The sequence below is a fragment of the Patella vulgata genome, chromosome 1 (assembly GCF_932274485.2).
Source record: "Patella vulgata chromosome 1, xgPatVulg1.2, whole genome shotgun sequence".
In the NCBI taxonomy this organism is placed as follows: Eukaryota; Metazoa; Mollusca; class Gastropoda; family Patellidae; genus Patella; species Patella vulgata.
The window spans coordinates 45,813,269-45,833,742 of NC_065879.2; the positions used below are offsets into that span (position 1 = coordinate 45,813,269).

Consider the following 20,474-nt stretch of genomic DNA (forward strand, 5'->3'; position numbering starts at 1 on the left):
TCTTTAAGAATTCTATTAATGTGTAAAACTCACCATCTGGAAATAGTTCTGTTACCATTTCCTCATAGATATCACCATCAGCCTTGTGTAGATGTCGACAGAGATTCAACCACAGAGACTCCCGTATTTCATGATCAACCATCCAAAATCGTGTCCGTAAAAACTGTTTCATATTTTTGATGTTGTCATGTTTTAGCACTAATATTAAATGATCCACCGAATCATCGAAAAAATCAGAGGACACTGACGAGTCCGAGGACACGGTTGTGTCTCGTTTCAGTACTTCCAGGGATACAAATTCCGAAAACACAGAGTGGGAATCTGGAAAACTTGATTCCAGTGCTGTCTCATGCCCATTTTGATCGGATTCCAGATCAGGAGCACATGTATCATATTCTGTTGTATGAAGCAGTGTTGTACGGTTTTGTTGGGTACTAGGAGTTTGTGTGTCTGTTACTGTACCTTGCATGGTTTCTCTCACTTCAATTTACATATTGATGATTTTATTAATAAAACTTTTCTCACTATATTCATTATCTCTTATCTATTTAGTTATCTCCATATTTCTGAAATATAAATGCAAATTTATTACAACAGTATGTTGATTTGGTATTTAATAGGCAATGTAGACAAATTACCCAACATGACATATAACATAAAATACATGGCTATAGTAGATACAAATATGTATGGCAATGTCACAGTGGCACTATGGCATATTCCTCCTAGCCCTCCATACTCCCAACACATCCCTCACGGACAAGATAATAAATGAAGATATAATAATATTGCATTTGTTGCAGTCAAATCTTCTGAGGTAGATGCCCCAGATCTTCCGTCTATGCACTCTGCAGACCATAACCTTACATTTACATAGCATAGTAGTGGCTGGTACGAAAGACACAACCTTAATTTACATGACATTTTACATGATGTCTAACATTACATACAAATAAGTATGAAAATTATTACAATCTTTAAGAATCATGTATTGTATTTTAAAGTAACAGTTATAGGTCAAAACTGTAGAATCAGGCTACCTGATCAATGTGATCTTTAAAATTCAACTATAGTATATATGTATAGAGAATCAATTTTCTATCTAAATCTAGAAATATTTGTAGCCAATGGATGAAATAACAATTATTCAATGCCTCAAGCACAACACCTATCAATATTTTATACAGTTTACTTATAGCTACATGTAAATATAGCAACAATTTGGGCTCAGAATCTGAATATTAACAAAAATTCAATGTTTATGAAATTGTTAAAAACCCAACGTATCTGGATGGCAAAATGAATATGATGATGTTTTTTTTAGCATATATTATGTTAATTATAAGTATATGTTAATTATATTATTTTAATCATGCACCTGTCGTGAAAATAAGGCTTCCATAAACAAATCAATTTTCGATTCTACAAAATCATACACACAATGGCTTTAAATAATCTTTGAAGATGAAATTTACCAATCACATAATGAAGGCTGTATACAGGACTTCCTTTCTTTTTTGTCCAATAGGAAACGGAACATAAACAATAGATTCTGGGATTGACTAACATAAACTACTACTGTCATTAGTTTCAGCAAGCTTTTGAAAACAAGGTTCACCATTCAATGCCTTGACACTACCCAACAGCTATGAGCTCCACTTCTTACTGATGTCAAGCTGTCATAGAAAATCATCAAAATGTCACATGTCCAACTTGACAAATAGACAGTGTTTGTTAACTTGTAATGGATACACATTGTATCTTTACTTCACTGGGCTAACACTATCTGTGTTCTAGTTGAACAATTAGTCAACAGAGAACAATACCTGTACATGATGTATACAAAAAACTATCATAAATTCACATTTAACTTGACATAAAACTAAAAAGCATTAATGGTTATTATCCATATTAATTAACAAGCTTTACCAATTCAGCACAATATTAAAAAAAATGACTTTTTTTTTTGTCAAAAAACAATTATCAACTTTAAATTAAGTTTGTTTGAGATTATAAGAAGACAATTTTATGAGAAGATGGGTTGCCAGGCAATGCAGCATGCACTCACAGCAGATAAGTCATCATATCATTCGACAAAGGTTGTCACGTATGCTTATTCTTTTGCAGGTAATAGGAACATTTATAAAACACTAAAGATAGGTTGCCAGGCAACAAAACATATGCCCACAGCAGCTAAGTCATGTGGACAGTCACCAACAGCTAAATTGTCCATTATAGCTAATTGAGGGCCTTTACAAGACAGTTCCATACTGATCAGATTATAATTTTTGTCATTTAAGCGTTCACAAGGTACTACAAACTGAAACAAGGGCCTCAACTCTGGAAATAGTCTGCAGAAATTGTTGAAATTTGACAGGCTTTTTCGGTTTACTAATTTAAATAATGCATACAAATTTCACAGATCGAATGATCACTTTTGTTATCGGAACATTCACAAGGTTTACAAAGTAAAACAAGGGCCATAACTCTAGAAATTATTGACGGAAATTGCTGAAATTCAATAGACCTCCGTTTCACAAATTTAAATGATGCATATAAATTTCATACATATCAGATGATAAGTCTCATCAATCGAGCATTGACAAGGTTGAACAAAGTGAAACAAGGGCCATAACTCTAGAGAAGTAATTATTGTAAATTGCTGAAATTCAATAGGCTTCGTGGTTTCACTAATTTAAATAATGCATATAAATTAAAAATTTAACAAAGATCGGATGATAACTTTTGGCATTAGAGCGTTCACAAGGTTCAATAAAGTGAAACAAGGGCCATAACTCTAGACATAATAAACAGAAATTCCTGAAATCCAATAGGCTTGTTCGTTTCACTAATTTAAATAATGCATATAAATTACAGAAAGATTGGATGATAACTTTTGGCGTTAAACTTAAAGAGTTCACAAGGTTCAATAAAGTGAACCAAGGGCAGGGGCGGATTGGGCAATCGGGCGAACGCCCGAAGGGCCGGTCGGACAAAAAATGAAAAAAATAATTTGGTCCAATTCGTCTAATAAACCTTTTTCTGCTGAACATTATATGGGAGTGGGGGTATTGGACGCACCATGGAGCGATGATGATCACGTTGTATGTGGCCGGTGGATTTAACAGGCCGCCACGCCATCACTGGAGTCTGGAATGGGCTGGTATAATAGACTGTCTGGGCCGGGTGTGCTGGCTGTGGACCGGAATTCGGAATCCTGCAATGGGGATTCCGAATTTCATCCGAAAATTTCATCGGATTCACCTGACACTGTCGCCCGCAACCTGTTTGCGTGGATAAGCCAGAAACGTCTGCCGATGGTTCGTAACTCCCCAAAAAAAAATCAATTTTAAGGCCTCAGCAAAATTTGATGACTGAATATGAGTGCGAGACGATTTCCTGGGGCTTGTGTTAAACATTCCTTGACATTTTTATTAACTCGTTATTTTCAGAGACGAAATTACAGAATTGGGATGTGGGGAATTGTCTCAAATTGCGGGAATGGCCTCCCATTTCCAAAAATTCAAAAATCAATTGTGTCCCGTACGCCTATGTCCGCTCCCACTCCTGGGAGGAATCAACTAGCGCTCCCGTCAACAAAAATGGGACATTTTCAAAGAAAATATTTATTCAACATTTATTCAATACTTATTCAATATTCCTAACTGGTTAATCAAATGGTCAAAATTTTCTCAACTAGTCCCATTTTTTAACCAGTTAAATTCTCTTGACTCTTGACGATACAATGATAATACGTTAATTAATAATATGACGATATGATAATTTCACAGGTTGATGGTTGTAAATTACTTGCAGGTCGGGGTTTTGGCCTAAATTAATTGATTTATGAGATATATTATTTGACAGAGATTATAATCCGATGTGCCACCAAATCGCATATTTGGGGTTCATTTTTCAAAATTTTCCAAGGGGAGAGCCCCCGGACCCCCATTCCGAGCTCCACGGTCAATAAAAGGGTCTGCTCCGACACGGGAGCCCGGCCCGGTTTCTGGCCCCAATCCGCCCCTGACCAAGGGCCATAACTCTAGACGTAATAAACGGAAATTGCTCAATAGGATTCTTAGTTTCACTAATTTAAATAATGCATATAAATTTCAAAAAGATCGGATGATAACTTTTGGCATAATAGTGTTCACAAGGTTCAACAAAGTGAAACAAGGGCCACAACTCTCGATGTAATGAACAGAAATTATTAAAATTAAATAGGCTTCTTCATCTCACTAATGTAAATCACATATCAATTTTAAAAAAATCGGATAATAACTTTTGGAGTTAGAGCATTCACAAGAAATTGTGGACGACAGACGGACGGATCCACGGCAATATACGGCCACATTTCTTTGTGGACGTATAAAAAGTTACCGTCACTTCAAAATGTTGTATATAAAATATTTCTGTACAGAATGTATGGGTAGCCATTAAAGTGTGTAACTAGCCGTACATATCAAACTCACAACACCTAGTGCAAAAATAAGGAGTGAAAGCTAGTTATTTGCAATTTTATACAGCAAAGACGTATCTCAGGAAAAAATTCACCTTTACCTGCTTCAATTTCATAGATTTCACACAGTAGAGGCTCAAAAATAAAATTCAATAATTCAATAATTCAATTTCATAGAATTCACACAGTAGAGGCTCAACAATAAAATTCAATAATACGTATTTAACCACAAAACAATACTGGCTATATTTCGTTTGAATGTAATGCTTTGGTAAGACACAAGGTTGATTTTTTCAAGAAAATATGACATTTTCGCTCTTAATATTTTTTGGGAACACTCCACATATGACATTTTGAAACAATATCTGTAAAACCTCTTTTTATTGGCTTAGAAATATAACAACCAGATGAAAAGATGCGCAAGAACATTCTCATTCTGAAGAAGCAAAAAATGTTAATTTTGCAAAATATGCCAGATACCTTTTGACTCCCCACCGACGACATGTAACGTGATTCATGTGGCAATTTTACATGTTTCATTTTGTCTTTTGGATATCAGAATTACAACTTTTCACGGTAAGATAACAACATCAATGTTAATTTAAATTGACCAATGTTGAAGACTGTTTCGGATTCCAGACAGCCCATAAAAAAAAAGTTAAATTTAAAAAAAAATTGGCCATTAAAATATTTTTCTAACTGTTAGAAATTAAATAAAAACAAAGTTACTGTAAAAAAAGATCTGACAAACTTTGTTAAACACCATAATAATAAATTAATATAACGACTTATTACCAATAACAATAAAGTTACTGTAAAAAAAGATCTGACAAACTTTGTCCACCATTTTATTTTCTAATCTTTCTTAGTTCTTACTTCCATTTCCCTGACCAACCTATGAATAAATGGCAGTCTGTTGCAGAATATGTTAAAGTCTTTACACCTTACTAGGTGTGAGTAAAATTTGCCATGTGGTCTTTTAGCTCGTTTATCAACTTCAAAACATAACTTACGCATTGCCGTTTTCGGGTGTTGTTGATCTCAACCTGACTCAAAATTGTTAAATATTCTTTGTCATGCTTGTATTTTAGGTGTGCCTTCAAGTTGGATGTGTTTTCGAATGCAGCAGAAATATGTTTTTTTACAAAGATTACATCTACATTTTGTATCATCTTATCTTTCATAGTGAACAAGCCATGGAGACATTTTACTTTTAGAGGAAGCCATCGTGCGTTATTTACAACCGGCTTAGGTTTACATAAAAGTTTGGATTATAAACCGAACCGAATTGAAAAAATAAATAGTCTAGGCCATCCAGACTTATTAAACACTCTATCTGGTTGATCGAAAATAAAAATGGAAGTGGTGGCTACATTAAAATTTTGGAATTGTTAAGTAAACGTAGTACGGCTACATAAAAATTAGGAATTTTTCAAACATTTCCAAAATGAAAAACGGGTAAATTAAAAATTAGGAATTCGGAAAAAAATCGACCAAAACGCACGGTTATTTTTTGTTTTATCGGTTCGCTTTTCGGTTTATATGTAAAAACCGATACCGTACGGTTAAACCGAAAAACTGCACATCACTAACGAACACGTCTCCCGATCAAATTAAACGTAACACGCTAAAGCAAAACTACGCTAAACAGTAAATCTTATGCAAGAACCGATAGGAAAGCAAACATGGATAGATAAACCAGCACGCGGCAGTTTTCATCAACCCTTCCTTGAAGTGTCAAATTTGACAATGAACCCCTCCCACGTGTATGGCGCTATTGTGTGTCACATGTGCAGCTCAGTGGTTCTGTTGGGGCAATAAGTTCTTCATCTGTGAACATACTCTCAAAGCATGTCAAGTGTCCATGACTATTTATCATATCACAACTTGCATAGGTATTTGCATTTCAATATCCCCTACGTTTTTGGAAAAGTATATTTGGTGAGCTGTGTTCATATACCCACAGTAGCTAAATCGACTGAGTAGTCCACAAGGGTTGTCGCACAGTACAGACTACAGAGACAGCCCTAACAAGGGTCCACAATGATATTCTTCCAGCCATGGACAAAAAACATGTTATTCTATTCATATGTTTAGACTTATCAGCCGCATTCAACACCATACATCACCAACGTCTCCTACAGCGCTTAAAGCAAAGAATAAAGCAAACTGATTCGTCACTGGAGCTTATCAGATCCTACCTAACATGCAGATCGCAATTAACTGTGTGTTGGGGGTTCAAAATCACAACCAACAGTACTACAGTCATACTGCACGCAGCGACCCATCTATGTCATACTTCCCAGAATGTGACACTGCACTGATTATCCGCCATTTAAAACGATCATGTGATCATTTTGGGCCGGGACTTATCGATTCGACACCGCTTTGTTTAGACAACAATGTAAAAATAACCCACACACGTGTGTTTTATGTAAACACGGCATGTCGCTGACACTCGCGTAAAAGCGATATATAATATGTGCTATGGGTAATATTGCACGCAGCAACCCATCTATGTCATACTTCCCAGAATGTGACACTGCACTGATTATCCGCCATTTAAAACGATCATGTGATCATTTTGGGCCGGGACTTATCGATTCGACACCGCTTTGTTTAGACAACAATGTAAAAATAACCCACGCACGTGTGTTTTATGTAAACACGGCATGTCGCTGACACTCGCGTAAAAGCGATATATAATATGTGCTATGGGTAATATTGCAATAAACTCTTTACCATTGTAAACTGTCTTTAGAGTTTCAATCTGTTTATCTTTCAAAACAAGGTTAGATACTCCTAAATTTGTTTTCGCAAACAAAACCGCCTCTGTGAAATTATGTTTCATGGGCGCCGCCATATTGAATAATTAGAGGACTATTTTGTGATTCGGCTTTGATTAGTTTGACATCTTTCATACACACAGCGGCTAAATAAACATATTTAATTTCATTCAATATGACAATAGAAGAGAAATAAATACTTTTAAAATTTTCTAAAAGCATACTCAGTGTTTTCGACTAAAATCGTCGATGTAGGAATTTAAATGTCGGTTAATTAGCTTAGGGCCTATTCTCAGCCGGAGCTAGCTGTAAATAGGCAGCCTAAGTTTGGGATGTACTACAGTATGGGGTTCCCCAAGAATCAATCCTCAGTCCAATTCTTTTTTACAATTTACATGCTGCCTCTTGGCGATGTTATCAGGGAATGTGATGTGAATTTTGACTTCTTTGCTGATGATACCTGATACCCAGTTGTATCTCTGAGGCCCACCTTGTGACGTCCCAGAGAAATTCACGGAAATTGCTGAAAATCAATAGGCTTCTTTGTTTTACTAATTTAGATTATGCATGTAAATCTAATTCAGATCGGAAGATAACTTTTGTCTTTAGAGTGTTCACAAGATTCAACAAAGTGAAACAAAGGCCAAAACTCTAGAAGTTATTAACGGAAATTGCTGAAATTCATCAGGTTTCTTCGTTTTACTAATGTAAATAATGCCTGTATATTTAATACAGATTGGATGACAGCTTTAGTTGATAGCCTGTTCACAGGGTTCAACAAAGTGAAACATGGGCAAAAACTCTAGCAGTTATTAACAGAAATTGTTGAAATTAAATAGGCTTCCTCGTCTCACAACATATATAAATTTCAAAATGATGAGATAGAAAATGTAGTCTGTTGAGTGTTCACAAGAAATTGTGGACGACGGCCGGAGGTGATGGCAACATACAACCACATTTCCATGGGGCATTTAAAACTCAATCAATCTTTATATAAGTTACAACCACCTAAAGTTCACAGATCACTTTCTATTGATTCTATGCCGCCATCTTAAAATGACTAAGACTAAGTATAGTTGATTTCTATCCAAGGTTTGCTGTTTTAATCATCTAAATTACTATTCAATCAACATTTTTCAACCCTTATTTATAATATAAATTTAAATAAGGCAAATAATGGGCTCTCTGTAATCTGGAACACTGAGGCTTTAAAGGAGGAAAGTCTTTAACTCAATATCATCCACAGACAGTTTTCAACATTGGTCAATTTAAATCAACAGTGATGTTGTTATCTTACCGTGAAAAGTTGTAATTCTGATATCCAAAAGACAAAATGAAACTTGTAAAATTGCCACATGAATCGCGCGCCAGAATGCTTTCAAGCACCATTTGTAATTAAGCGACTCGATGAACGCAGTAGAATATATCCCACAGGAGAATACTACCGTGTAGACTGGAATAACCAGGTACCAAAGACTGTCGTTTAATTTGGACTCTTCGTGTATTTCACCTAACATAACTGATTAGAAATTACAGTAAAAATCAGATAGAATTGAATGTAAATCAGTTTATATACATTCATGTTACATTATTATATGCATTGTGACCCATTTGTGTCCATTTCTTGGTGCCAAAGAATAGAGATTTAGCGCCTTTATAGGGATTTGCCATTCTTTCATTACCAGTACATGATAAAATACAGTTTTCATACAATGTGTATTCGAAAGTAAATTGTTGTCGTCAATTTTTCCTAGTTGGCATCTTTTAAAAATAGCAAAATCTAAAACGTTGGTTATTTCAAATGCAATATAAAATAATACATTATATATATATATACATACACATGTACATGCAACTTGTTTACAAATTAATCAAATCAGATTGCACTGCAACATGTTTATCTATCAGTGCATATTATTCACATCTGCTCTTAAGTTTTATAATGGATAGGAGTTGTCAAAAATACAAGAACCGGTAATGTTAATTTAAGTATTTTTTTGTTTCTCATCTCTTTTAGTTTTAAATGACACTTTTGTTATTTTCCACCACAATCTACTTAACAACTAAAATAATAGTTTTGCTTTGACACGACATCCGTACATGTTAATATTGTAGTATTTTAAACCTAGTCAACAATACTAACACATGTAGCACCTTCATGTTACTTGTAATATGTACTGTTAAAATTTATAACAAAAACCTTTTAAGAATAAAATGTTACTCAGCTTACACTGGGTGCATGAGGTAAACAATTGGTTATTTATGTCATTGCTAACTAAAAACGAAGACCAAAATAACCCTTTATTTTCAAATTTCTGCAGTACCACCGTACTCGAGCTGTCTTGCTGTCAATGAAAAAGTTTATTATATACTTTTCACATTCTATTATTGTCTACCTCTACATAATCGTCAATCCTTTTCTTAAATATGGTTTTATTTTTGTGCATTCTTTGGTCTGAAATAGACAGATGCAACTGTAGTTGAAACCAGCAGCTGCCAGGCAGGATACGCCCACATTTTGCAAGAGATGGATAGAGAACAAGCTAAACAAAGATAGCTTGCCAGGCAACGAAACATACGCCCATAGCAGCAGCTAAATCGTCCGGGCAGTCAACGAAAGTTGTCTCATATTTTTACTTTTTTCGGTAATGAAACATTTATAATACACTAAAATCTGATTAAGAACTCAACCATCCTTAGATAAAATTATGACCTCTATAGGGTCCACAAGCTAAAAACGCGATTTTTCGTATAATCAGAGGCCATAATTCAGGAAGTTACAGTCCAATATGAGCGAATATCGAAAGGAACCGAGATCTTTGGGTTATAAACTTACATTTCACGTTTCATCAAAATCAGAAGAAAATTGTGACCTCTAGAGAGTCCACAACATATTTTTACGCTATTTGAGTCCGAGGGGCGGCCATTTTGTCTTTCAGTTTTGGTCCGATTTTACGAAATTCGAACTCAACCATCCTCAGGCAGTCGTTGTTGTTTGTATTTTAGAGGAGAGCCGAAAAAAGCTCCCCATAATCAACAAATTGAAAAAATCGCTCCCCTTAAAAAGCTCTTCCAGTTTCGATAAGAAGAGTGATTTAGAAATTAAGGAGAGTGATCTGATATTAAAGTACAATATTGGTGTCAGTCATTATCACATATGTGATAGAGCTGGTTAAACACATTCCAAATATAAATTTAACACAGATATCATTGCTACGATAGCTGAGTAATACAGGTTTCCTGAATCGGAAGTGACGAATGCCAAAGGAAAACACGAGTCATCTCTCTATATAACTGACTGATGTGACGAGTGATAACGGATATACGGGCGAATTTCTGCTCACTAATAATTCCTTCGAAGACCAAAAGTTGTTGTGTGAGATTGTGAGAGGATATCTGACAATTCATAAAAAGTTGTTATATGGGACTGTAAGAGGATACCTGACAATTCAATAGATAAGAGAACACGAAAGAAAAACAGAAAAAGTCTGTGCATTACCATGTTTTTATAAGGTATAGAATGAATATAAACAAGGGAATGTACGGACTATTTCTATTTTTATCGTGTTCTCTTATCTATTGAATTGTCAGGTATCCTCTTACAGTCCCATATAACAACTTTTGGTCTTCGAAGGAATTATTAGTGAGCAGAAATTCGGCCGTGTATCTGTTATCACTCGTCACATCAGTCAGTTATATAGAGGGATGACTCGTGTTTTCCTTTGGCGTTCGTCACTTCTGATTCAGGAAACCTGTATTACTCAGCTATCATGGCAATGATCTCTGTGTTAAAATTATATTTGGAACCTGTTTAACCAGCTTTATCACATATGTGATAATGACTGGCACCAATATTGTCCTTTAAGGAGAGTGATTAGTTGTGTGTATGGGAAATGGTTCTGAAGATCAATAACTGCTTGTTAGGGAGTCATTCCTGGATTCATAAATGATAATAAACCCCCTATGACTTTGTAAAGGAGAGCGATTTTAAGGAGAGGAAAAAAAAACTCCCCTCGGTCAACATTCAGGTGAGCGGCAGGCACTCGAGAGCGATCGCTCGCCTTTAAAAACAAGGACTGCTTAGGGTGAAACGGTGATATATTCAAACATTTTTTTAAATCGCATAAAAATTATGACCACTGTAGGGTCCACAAGCTAAAAACGCGATTTTTCGTACAATCAGGGGCCATAATCCATGAAGTTTCGGTCTAATAGATGCCAATATCGAAAGCAACCGAGATCTTTTGGAGATAAACCTATATATATTTCAAAATTGGAAAAGATTTGTGACCTGTAGAGTGTCCACAAACAATTGTGGACGGACGGACAGACGGATGTCCGGACGGACAGGGGCGACGGCAATATACGTCCACATGAAAATGTGGGCATATAAAAATGAGATGGTTGATCTCACAGAATTATGTTCAGTCATTTCAGTTTGATTAAATACTTCTTAATCCAAAACTATAAAAATTCTAAGACCAAAACTGCTAATTAAATTTAGATCATAAATCTAATAGTTCTGTTCATTTTTTCCTGACTTTTACACTACACTTTAAAACTTTCTGCCAGTGATTCAATGATCCAATGGAGCAACTCAAAATATTATAAGCCTGCGGATAAGGCATCTGTCACAGAATGTTTATTATGGAAAACAATCCTTCTGGTGCATGTCATATTGTCTGGCATCAATTGTCTTTTGTTATGAGGTTTTTTTTGACATTATTAATAGATGTCAAACATGAAGTTTGGTTGTGATATAAAGAGTTAATTTTGTTCTAACAAATATCTTTCATCAAAAACAGATTGATATAAATGCTGATCCAAATTTTTTGGGGGGTCAAAATGATTTATGCATTACAAAATGTAGAGAAAGTAAGTAACGATAGGTTGCCAGGCAAAAAAACATACACCCACAGCAGCTAAATCGTCAAAGCGGTCGACAAGGGTTGTCGCATATTTATTCCTTTGTAGTTTGTAGGTAATTGGGGGCCTTTACAAGACAGTTCCATACAGATCAGATTATAAATTTTGTCGTTTGAGGGTTTACAAGGTTCTACAAACTGAAACAAGGGTCTAAACTCTGGAAGTAATTTACAGAAATTGTTGAAATTTGACAGGCTTTTTCGTTTTAATAATGTTAATATTGCAAATAAATTTCATACAGATCACATGATCACTTTTGTCATTCAAACGTTCACAAGGTTCACAAATTATTGACTGAAATTGCTGAAATTCAATAAACCTCTGTTTCACAAATTTAAATGATGCATTACTCTAGAAGTAATAAACAAAACTTGCTGAAATTCAATAGGATTCTTCTCTTGACTAATTTAAATCACACATGTAAATTTCTGCAGATCAGCAGAGCGTTAGAGCATTCCCATGGTGCAACAAAGTGAAACAAGGGCCATAACTGTAGAAATAATTGACGGAAATTGCTGAAAATTCAATAGGATTCTTTTCTTGACTAATTTAAATGGTACATTTAAATTTCACACAGATCGGCAGTTAACTTTAGAAGTTAGAGCGTTCACAAAGTGCAACAAAGTGAAACAAGGGCCATAACTCTAGAAGTAATAAACGGAAATTGCTGAAATTCAATAGGATTCTTCTCTTGACTAATCTAAATGACACATGTAAATTTCATACAGATCGGCAGAGCATTAGAGCGTTCCCATGGTGCAACAAAGTCCATAACTGAAGTAATTGACGGAAATTCCAGAAATTCATGCATATAAATTTCACAAAGATCAGGTGATAACTTTTGGTGTTAAGAGCGTTCACAAGGTTCAATAAAGTGAAACAAGGGCCATAACTCTAGACGTAATAAATGGAAATTGCTTAAATTCAATAGGCTTCCTCGTTTCACTAATTTAAATCATCCATATAAATTTCACAAAGATCGGGTGATAACTTTTGGCGTTAGAGCGTTCACAAGGTTCAATAAAGTGAAACAAGGGCCATAACTCTAGACATAATAAACGGAAATTGCTGAAAATCAACAGGCTTCTTCGTTTCACTAATTTAAATCATGCATATAAATTTCACAAAGATCGGGTGATAACTTTTGGCGTTAGAGCGTTCACAAGGTTCAATAAAGTGAAACAAGGGCCATAACTCTAGACATAATAAACGGAAATTGCTGAAAATCAACAGGCTTCTTCGTTTCACTAATTTAAATCATGCATATAAATTTCACAAAGATCGGATGTTAACATTTGGCATTAGAGCGTTCACAAGGCTCAACAAAGTGAAACAAGGGCCATAACTCTAGACGTAATAAACAGAAATTATTGAAATTAAATAGGCTTCTTCATCTCACTAATGTAAACAATATATATCAATTTTAAAACAATTGGATGATAACTTTTGGCGTTATAAAGTCAAACAAGGGCCATAACTCTAGACGTAATAAAAGAAAATTGCTGAAATTCCATAGGCTTCTTCGTTTCACTAACTTAAATATTGCATATAAATTTCACAAAGATCGGATGTTAACTTTTGGCATTAGAGCGTTCACAAGGCTCAACAAAATATGTCTTCCTTTTATTGTCATTCACGGCTTTTTATTGTTTAATGATAAATAAACCGCAATAAATACTGTTATAAACTCCAAAGTGTTCATTTCACGAAGATTGCAAACGCCGTAATGATACAGCGTTTTGACATCACGTGTCTTCTCGCTCACTTTTCCACACGACCAATGGTACTGTTAGAATTATCCCTGTTTCAAGAATTATGTATACCCACACTTTGATTTTCCAAAGGAATCATTGATTTTCTGATTAAAATATACTTTATATAGGCAGAAATGTGAACCAGCGGCTGCCAGGCAGAATACGCCCACATTTTCGAGAGATGGATAGAGAACAAGCTAAAAAGAAAGTGATTTTTCCTACAATCAAGGGCCATAATTCAGGAAATTACAATTTGATATGCGCGAATATCGAAAGGAACCGAGATCTGTGTGTTATAAACTTACATTTCAAGTTTCAACAAAATCGGGTAAAAATTGTGACCTCTATATGGTCCACAACCTTGATATACCATCAAGGGCCATAATTCAGGAAATTACAATTTGATATGCGCGAATATCGAAAGGAACCGAGATCTGTGTGTTATAAACTTACATTTCAAGTTTCAACAAAATCGGGTAAAAATTGTGACCTCTATATGGTCCACAACCTTGATATACCATTTTTGGGCCGATTTTCACGAAATTCGAACTCAGCCTTTCTTAGGGTGTAACGGTGATATAATAATACGTTTTTTTTAAATCGGATAAAAATTATGACCTCTATAGAGTCCACAAGCTAAAAACGCGATTTTTCGCACAATCAGGGGCCATAATTAAGGAAGTTATGGTCCGATATGCGCGAATATCGAAAGGAACCGAGATCTTTGGGTTATAAACTTACATTTCAAGTTTCAACAAAATCGGATAAAAATTGTGACCTCTATAGGGTCCACAACCTTGATATACCATATTTTTACGCTATTTGAGAACAAAGGGCGGCCATTTTGTCTGTCAGTTTTGGGCCGATTTTCACGAAATTCGAACTCAGCCATCCTTAGGGTGTAACGGTGATATAATAATATGTTTTTTTAAATCGTATAAAAAATTATGACCTCTATAGGGTCCACAAGCTAAAAACGCGATTTTTCGTACAATCAGGGGCCATAATTCAGGAAGTTACGGTCCGATATGCACGAATATCGAAAGGAACCGAGATCTTTGGGTTATAAACCTACATTTCAAGTTTCAACAAAATCGGATAAAAATTGTAACCTCTGTAGGGTCCACAACCTTGATATACAACATTTTTACGCTATTTGAGAACGAACAGCGGCCATTTCGTCTGTCAATTTTGGGCCAATTTTCACGATATTCGAACTCAGCTGTCCTTAGGGTGTAACGGTGATATAATAATACGTTTTTTAAAATCGGATAAAAATTATGACCTCTATAGGGTCCACAAGCTAAAAACGCGATTTTTTGTACAATCAGGGGCCATAATTCAGGAAGTTACGGTCCAATATACGCGAATATCGAAAGGAACCGAGATCTTTGGGTTATAAACTTACATTTCAAGTTTCAACAAAATCGGATAAAAATTGTGACCTCTATAGGGTCATAATTTTTATCCGATTTTAAAAAACGTATTATTATATCACCGTTACGCCCTAAGGACGGCTGAGTTCGAATATCGAAAAGAACCGAGATCTTTGGGTTATAAACTTACATTTCAAGTTTCAACAAAATCGGAAAAAAATTGTGACCTCTATAGTGTCCACAACCTTGATACACCATATTTTTACGCTATTTGAGAACGAACGGCGGCCATTATATCTGTCAATTTTGGGCCGATTTTCACGAAATTCGAACTCAGTCGTTCTTAGGGTGTAATGGTGATATAATAATACTTTTTTTAAAATCGGATAAAAATTATGACCTCTATAGGGTCCACCAGCTAAAAACGCGATTTTTCGTACAATCAGGGGCCATAATTCAGGAAGTTACCGTCCGAAATGCGCGAATATCAAAAGGAACCGAGATCTTTGGGTTATAAACTTACATTTCAAGTTTCAACAAAATCGGATAAAAATTGTGACCTCTATAGGGTCCACAAGCTAAAACGTGATTTTTCGTACAAACAGGGGCCATAATCCATGAAGTTTCGATCCGATACATGCCAATATCGAAAGCAGCTGAGATCTTTTGGAGATAAACCTATATTTCAAGTTTCGTCAAAATATGCGCGAATTTCGAAAGGAACCGAGATCTTTGGAGATAAACCTATATTTCAAGTTTCGTCAAAATCGGATAAGAATTGTGACCTGTAGAGTGTCCACAAAATAATTGTGGACGTCCACGGACGGACAGGGGCGACGACAATATACGTCCACATGAAAATGTGGGTGTATAAAAATGCTAACTATATTAAGAGGTATGCGACACGTATTGTATTATTCATTACATAATAACCCTCGGCAGCCACTATTATAAATTTAGCGTAGCCGTTGGATTTGATCAAATCGTTTCAACTTTATTTCAATTTCTTTTAACTGATTTCAACAACATAGGAAAAGGTACGAATCAATTTGTGGTACGATGCGAAGAACGAAACGGCTCATGTGAGGTACGAATGAACTAAGTACGAAACATCCAGGTCAAAAAATTACTAATCGGTATTCGTTTTCATATGGTACCTGACTTTCAAACCCAGGAATGATAGACACAACATTGGTTTCTTTCACTAAGACCAAATAAATATTTCAAATAGCACTTGCCATTTGTAATAAGTCTCGAGAAGTTAATGACTCTAAATTCCTCCACTCGAAGTTTTGACATTTGTATACGTTATTAGCACTCGTTATTAGCACTCGCTGCCAAGCATTAAATAGCCTCAACTGATTGACAGATTAATTGATACAGTATTAACCTCATCACTCCATAAACAAAATCTCAAAAGGAAACAAGTATGAGGTGATGAAATAATATTAAAATAGAATAGTAAAATTGTTTATATTATCACTCGAGTGCGCAATGCTGTACCATACCATACAGCATGGCTTGTGATAGTAACACGTGTAGTAAATTCTTTGGAATTTGATGATGTTCAATAATCAAACTTTTTTTGTATTTAAAAATCCAAAGGTATGCTTTCAAATATTGATTTCATAATTAATTTTATGAAGTATTAGCGAAGCTTTTTTTAAAAAAAAAAAAAAAATCAACATGATTTCAATTCAACTGCCACTGGTCTATACCTGACCTAACAGCGTGCAAGATGGAGAAATGAAACATCAAGAATGAATGAATGAATGGAATTTGAACTGACTGTTAACTTAAACGCTGTAATACTAATAATTTAAAAATATATTATCAAGTCTTATTTTGGCGCAAGATATATTTTGATAGAAAATTTTTATGGGTTAACCGGTTACGGTTGTGTTTTTAACGACCAGTTAACCGGTTCAAGAATTTTTTAACCGTTACATCCTTGGTCAAAACGAACATCTACATCAAGTTTAAACATACTACCTCAATTAGAAGAAGAGTTGTTATGTTCCAAAGTCTTGACCAATCAAAATGCTTATTGCTCCTTAGCCTAAGCAGAAAATTCTCATCATCGAACTTAGTCACAGAGAGAGAGAGAAATGGGGTTTAACGTCCACTCGTCCACTCAACACAAACTAGGTCATTTCGGGACTAACATATGGTTCAATTGTATTTTAGAGCATTTTGACGATGGTAATATGATACAAATAGCGAACTGTTTTCTCGCTCAAGAATCGTCACTATTCAACTCGTTCTTACGTTTTCGACCAGTGGTGATATTATAATTTGAAATAATAATATCTGATAGGCATGCTTGTATTTTTTACATGACGTATATGAAGCCATTGTAAACGAATTCAGCTATCAAAATATTTAATTCTCTTCGCAAGGAACTGTCGGCCATTTTGATTACATCAAATAATCACCGCTTGGATTAATCATTAGGAGTAAATGGTGACATGACAAATGCTTTATAATATATCATTCACAATTATCAATCAACTAATCATTAATCCAAGACAACTGATTAGTATTACTCATTGACGCGATCCGGATTATCGGCCAGTTGATTAATTTATAGTATCCCACCACGTGATTGACACCCAATAATGATTAATCCAGGATAAATACGATTAGAATTTTAAGATTTTTCCGCCAGTTCTGAAAAAGAATCGCCAAAATCAAATTTTAATCGCCACTTTCATATTTTTATCGCAAATTGCGACTTTGGCGACCGACAGTGTGAGCCCTGTTGGGCATGCAAATGTTGCTAACGTTACATAAGGACAGACATGGACATTTTATGAATTATTGTTTTAACTAAAAATTCAAATAGTCCACAATGAAAGGTTGTGGACCCTATAGGGGTCACAATTTTTATCCGATTTTGTTGAAACTTGAAATGTAAGTTTATAATCCAAAGATCTCGGTTCCTTTCGATATTCATGCATATCGGACCGTAACTTCCTGAATTATGGCCCCTGATTGTACGAAAAATCGCGTTTTTAGCTTGTGGACTCTATAGAGGTCATAATTTTTATCCGATTTAAAAAAAAGTATTATTATGTCACCGTTACACCCTAAGGACGGCTGAGTTCGAATTTCGTGAAAATCGGCCCAAAATTGTCCTACAAAACGGCTGCCGTTCGTTCTCAAATAGCGTAAAAATATGGTATATCAAGGTTGTGAACCCTATAGAGGTCACAATTTTTATCCGATTTTGTTGAAACTTGAAATGTAAGTTTATAACACAAAGATCTCAGTTCCTTTCGATATTTGCGCATATCGGACTGTAACTTCCTGAATTCGTCGGTAGGCAGACGAAGTGACTTATCGTCAATAGGTACGGTATGAAGATAAGTCACTTCGCCTGCCTGATTGTACGAAAAATCACGTTTTTAGCTTGTGGACCCTATAGAAGTCATAATTTTTACCCGATTTAAAAAAACGTATTATTATATCACCGTTACACCCTAGGGACGACTGAATTCGAATTTCGTGAAAATCGGCCCAAAATTGACAGACAAAATGGCCGCCGTTCGTTCTCAAATAGCGTAAAAATGTTGTATATCAAGGTTGTGGACCCTACAGAGGTTACAATTTTTATCCGATTTTGTTGAAACTTGAAATGTAGGTTTATAACCCAAAGATCTCGGTTCCTTTCGATATTCGTGCATATCGGACCGTAACTTCCTGAATTGACAGACAAAATGGCCGCCGTCGTTCTCAAATAGCGTAAGAAAATGGTATATCAAGGTTGTGGACCCTATAGAGGTCACAATTTTTATCAGATTTTGTTGAAACTTGAAATGTAAGTTTGTAACCCAAAGATCTCGGTTCCTTTCGATATTCGCGCATATCGGACCGTAATTTCCTGAATTATGGCCCCTGATTGTACGAAAAATCGCGTTTTTAGCTTGTGGACCCTATAAAGGTCATAATTTTTATCCGATTTAAAAAAAACGTATTATCATATCACCGTTACACCCTAAGGACGACTGAGTTTGAATTTCGTGAAAATCGGCCCAAAACTGACAGACAAAATGGCCGCCGTTCGTTCTGGAATAGCATAAGAATATGTTATATCAAGGTTGTGGACCCTACAGAGGTCACAATTTTTATCCGATTTTGTTGAAACTTGAAATATAAGTTTATAACTCAAAGATCTTGGTTCCTTTCGATATTCGCACATATCGGACCGTAACTTCCTGAATTCGTCGGTAGGCAGACGAAGTGACTTATCGTCAATAGGTACGGTATGAAGATAAGTCACTTCGCCTGCCTACCGACGAATTATGGCCCCTGATTGTACGAAAAATTGCGTTTTTAGCTTGTGGACCCTATAGAAGTCATAATTTTTACCCGATTTAAAAAAACGTATTATTATATCACCGTTACACCCTAGGGACGACTGAATTCGAATTTCGTGAAAATCGGCCCAAAATTGACAGACAAAATGGCCACCGTTCGTTCTCAAATAGCGTAAGAAAATGGTATATCAAGGTTGTGGATCCTATAGAGGTCACAATTTTTATCAGATTTTGTTGAAACTTGAAATGTAAGTTTATAACCCAAAGATCTCGGTTCCTTTCGATATTCGCGCATATCGGACCGTAATTTCCTGAATTATGGCCCCTGATTGTACGAAAAATCGCGTTTTTAGCTTGTGGACCCTATAAAGGTCATAATTTTTATCCGATTTAAAAAAACGTATTATTATATCACCGTTACACCCTAAGGACGACTGAGTTTGAATTTCAAAAAAATCGGCCCAAAACTGACAGACAAAATGGCCGCCGTTCGTTCTGGAATAGCATAAGAATATGTTATATCAAGGTTGTTGACCCTACAGAGGTCACAATTTTTATCCGATTTTGTTGAAACTTGAAATATAAGTTTATAACCCAAAGATCTTGGTTCCTTTCGATATTCGCACATATCGGACTGTAACTTCCTGAATTCGTCGGTAGGCAGACGAAGTGACTTATCGTCAATAGGTACGGTATGAAGATAAGTCACTTCGCCTGCCTACCGACGAATTATGGCCCCTGATTGTACGAAAAATTGCGTTTTTAGCTTGTGGATCCTATAGAGGTCATAATTTTTATCCGATTTAAAAAAACGTATTATTATATCACCGTTACACCCTGAGGACGACTGA

General features: G+C 35.4%; 1 protein-coding gene across 6 annotated transcripts in view; it reads right to left on the bottom strand.

Moving 5' to 3' along the window:
• The window catches only part of LOC126807687 (GTPase-activating protein skywalker), a 79,497-nt gene that overhangs the window by 47,295 nt on the left and 11,728 nt on the right, over window positions 1-20,474 (bottom strand). For 4 of the 6 annotated variants that reach the window (XM_056102413.1, XM_056102423.1, XM_056102432.1 and 1 more), the window contains exon 2: window positions 34-566. In XM_056102413.1, coding sequence (XP_055958388.1) covers window positions 34-469 — 436 coding nt within the window. In that variant the 5' untranslated portion in view covers window positions 470-566. Of the gene's footprint in view, window positions 1-33; window positions 567-1,475; window positions 1,828-20,474 lie in introns of those variants that run through there. The other 2 variants (XM_056102397.1, XM_050532439.2) reach the window with 2 other exon arrangements.